At 44.6% G+C, this 2,121-nt stretch overlaps 2 protein-coding genes across 2 annotated transcripts; both read right to left on the bottom strand.

The window, feature by feature from the left end:
- Positions 1–598: 598 nt before the first annotated feature.
- PPTG_24346 (hypothetical protein) lies at positions 599–1,084 on the bottom strand. Its single transcript, XM_008916518.1, has one exon. The coding sequence runs from the start codon at positions 1,033–1,035 to the stop codon at positions 742–744; it is 294 nt and encodes a 97-aa protein (XP_008914766.1). The 5' UTR covers positions 1,036–1,084; the 3' UTR covers positions 599–741.
- Positions 1,085–1,162: 78 nt separating this feature from the next.
- PPTG_24345 (hypothetical protein) lies at positions 1,163–1,976 on the bottom strand (the record flags this gene model as incomplete). The annotated part of the gene is made up of 2 exons (XM_008916517.1): positions 1,163–1,361; positions 1,440–1,976. 2 exons carry the CDS (start codon positions 1,974–1,976, stop codon positions 1,179–1,181), a joined length of 720 nt encoding a protein of 239 aa, XP_008914765.1. The 3' UTR covers positions 1,163–1,178.
- Positions 1,977–2,121: the final 145 nt, after the last annotated feature.

Below are 2,121 nucleotides of genomic sequence, written 5' to 3'. Positions count from 1 at the left end.
ATGTTTTATCTCGACTATTTTGTCTGCCTTTGGCATTTTTCGGTGAGGAATTCTTCGTTGTTTGGGCTTGAATTCTTCGGTATAAACTCGGTCCGACGGAGGTCGTATAAGCAGCAAATAGAGGAGATACCAATACACTCCAATAACAATCAACAGCAGGCCTGTTGTAGTAGCTAGAATCGATGAATCAGCCGTGTGAGACTGCCAGAAGTGGCCATTGTCCAGATTTTCAGTCTGTAAAATGTAGTTGGCACTCTTACTTGGCTCCAGATTCAGGATTATCAACAGCAAACTCCACACACTCGAGATCAAGAAAATCAAAGTCATGAGAATAACGTATCCCCACCCGATAACAGCAAAGCGACGGCGCCGCCATCTCCACCACGACAAACGATCAGATTCCACAGACTCAACGTCGGAAGGTCCTCTCTTAGTGTCGGGATTTTCCATTGTTGCATTGTCTTGAGCAGGGTCTGGAGCTGCTTTCCAGTCTTTTGAAAAAATCCGTACCATGCGATGCCAAGCTGTCAGAGACTTCACAGTAAGCCCAGCTTGCTAAAAAAAAAAGTGGCAGCCATTATTAGCAACGAAACGCTCACTGGATTAATAAAAAGATATTGATGCTAAAAAGAATATATATAAAAGTGGCAGCGAAGGCTCACTGGATTAATAAAAAGAATATTGAAGCAAAAAAAAAATCTTGTTTATGGTCAATTGCACTCTGCAGTCAAGTTTCAGAGTTTAGAGACGATCTCTGTAGTTTCCTCCAGCACTCTTACCATTCGCAGGACTCAGCAGCGGAGAAGAAGCCGTAAACAACGGTTTAGGTTGACCAGTGTTAGCAACCGACACGGTGTCTTGAGTGGGAGATGCTTGTTTGGGCTTGTTGATGACCACAGGACGATCGACTTCTTCTTCTACTTGAGGTTTGTAGCTTGGTTCAGACTTGGTAGCTTGGTTTTCGTCGATCGCCGGAGTGCACGGCTCTTGTTGCGAGTCTTGCTTGGTTTTGTAGCAGCTGGAAATGTTCCCCATAGTTGGTCGTCGTTTAGTAGCTTTGCTTGATTTGGAGATAATTGCGTTGTGAGGAAAACATTGTGCAGAGAAGAGAAAGATCCACCTGGAATTTTCGTGGACTACTGAAAGGAAGAACATGACTTGAATGTCAAAATCAGTTTTTATTCTGATGGATCGACGCTTTCAGATTTGGTAGCAACCAGATTAGCAACTAAATTCTGTAGTGTCTGTACCTGCTGCTTCAGTTGGTCGATCTCAAGTGACTGTCGATCAATCTGGATCTTCATCGCGTTTACCTTGTCGGACGTATCGTCACTTTGTTCCGCTTTTTCATGCAATCCCAACTTCAAAGACACGAGTTAGCTCAAGAAACACAAGAAACACAAGAAACAAGTAAAACTCTAACAAAAATCTCAGCATACCTGGAAGCGAACGACGTTCTTCTCGTTAGTTTTGTCTGCTGGTTCACTGCAGATTTTGTTGCGCCAGAGGTGGCCGATGGCTTCATCTTGCACTGCACAAACCTGCTGAAGCTGCTTCACGTCACGCGAGCATCGTATCATTCCACGGGCAATGGTATACCATCTGGAGTTGAGTCGCTGAGGATTTGATAGGGCTTTCTGGTTCCACGCATCCTGCAGGATTTTCTGTCGATCGCGTAGATTTTTTCTCCAAGCACGTTGGATTTTGCAAGCAGCAATGTGTTGTCGCTTGAATCGAACAATACGTCGTCGGATAATGAATCCACGAGCGAGACGCTGGATAATCTGATCGCTGGTATTTTCTAGATGAGCTTGAGCACCACCTCTACGATTCATAAGCGTGGAAGAGCAGTGGCAAAAGCTGTACTGGTCTTGACGGCGGTTTCTGGAGCGTAGAACTCGTTGTCGCATTCGAAATTTCCTTTGAACTCGTCGGATCCATCGCTGTATCTTCCTCGCAGATGCATCACGCACCATTTTCTCGCGTTTTATCCAAATCTACGCAGGGAAATCTGTAAGAAAATCTGAAAATATGAAGGAAAAATCTGAAGCTTTACCTTCATGTATTTGCGCATCGTAGTCACTTGGTCGGTGAGTTTCTTCACAAGTGCCTCACACTCGC

The sequence above is a fragment of the Phytophthora parasitica genome (genome assembly GCF_000247585.1).
Source record: "Phytophthora parasitica INRA-310 unplaced genomic scaffold supercont2.85, whole genome shotgun sequence".
Classification (NCBI taxonomy): Eukaryota; Oomycota; class Peronosporomycetes; order Peronosporales; family Peronosporaceae; genus Phytophthora; species Phytophthora nicotianae.
Note: the sequence above shows the minus strand (reverse complement) of the source record. Positions and strands in the feature narration are given on the sequence as shown.

Coding starts and splice junctions, on each gene's coding strand:
- PPTG_24346 (XM_008916518.1), bottom strand. CDS start 1,035: ATGGGGAACATTTCCAGCTGCTACAAAACCAAGCAAGACTCGCAACAA.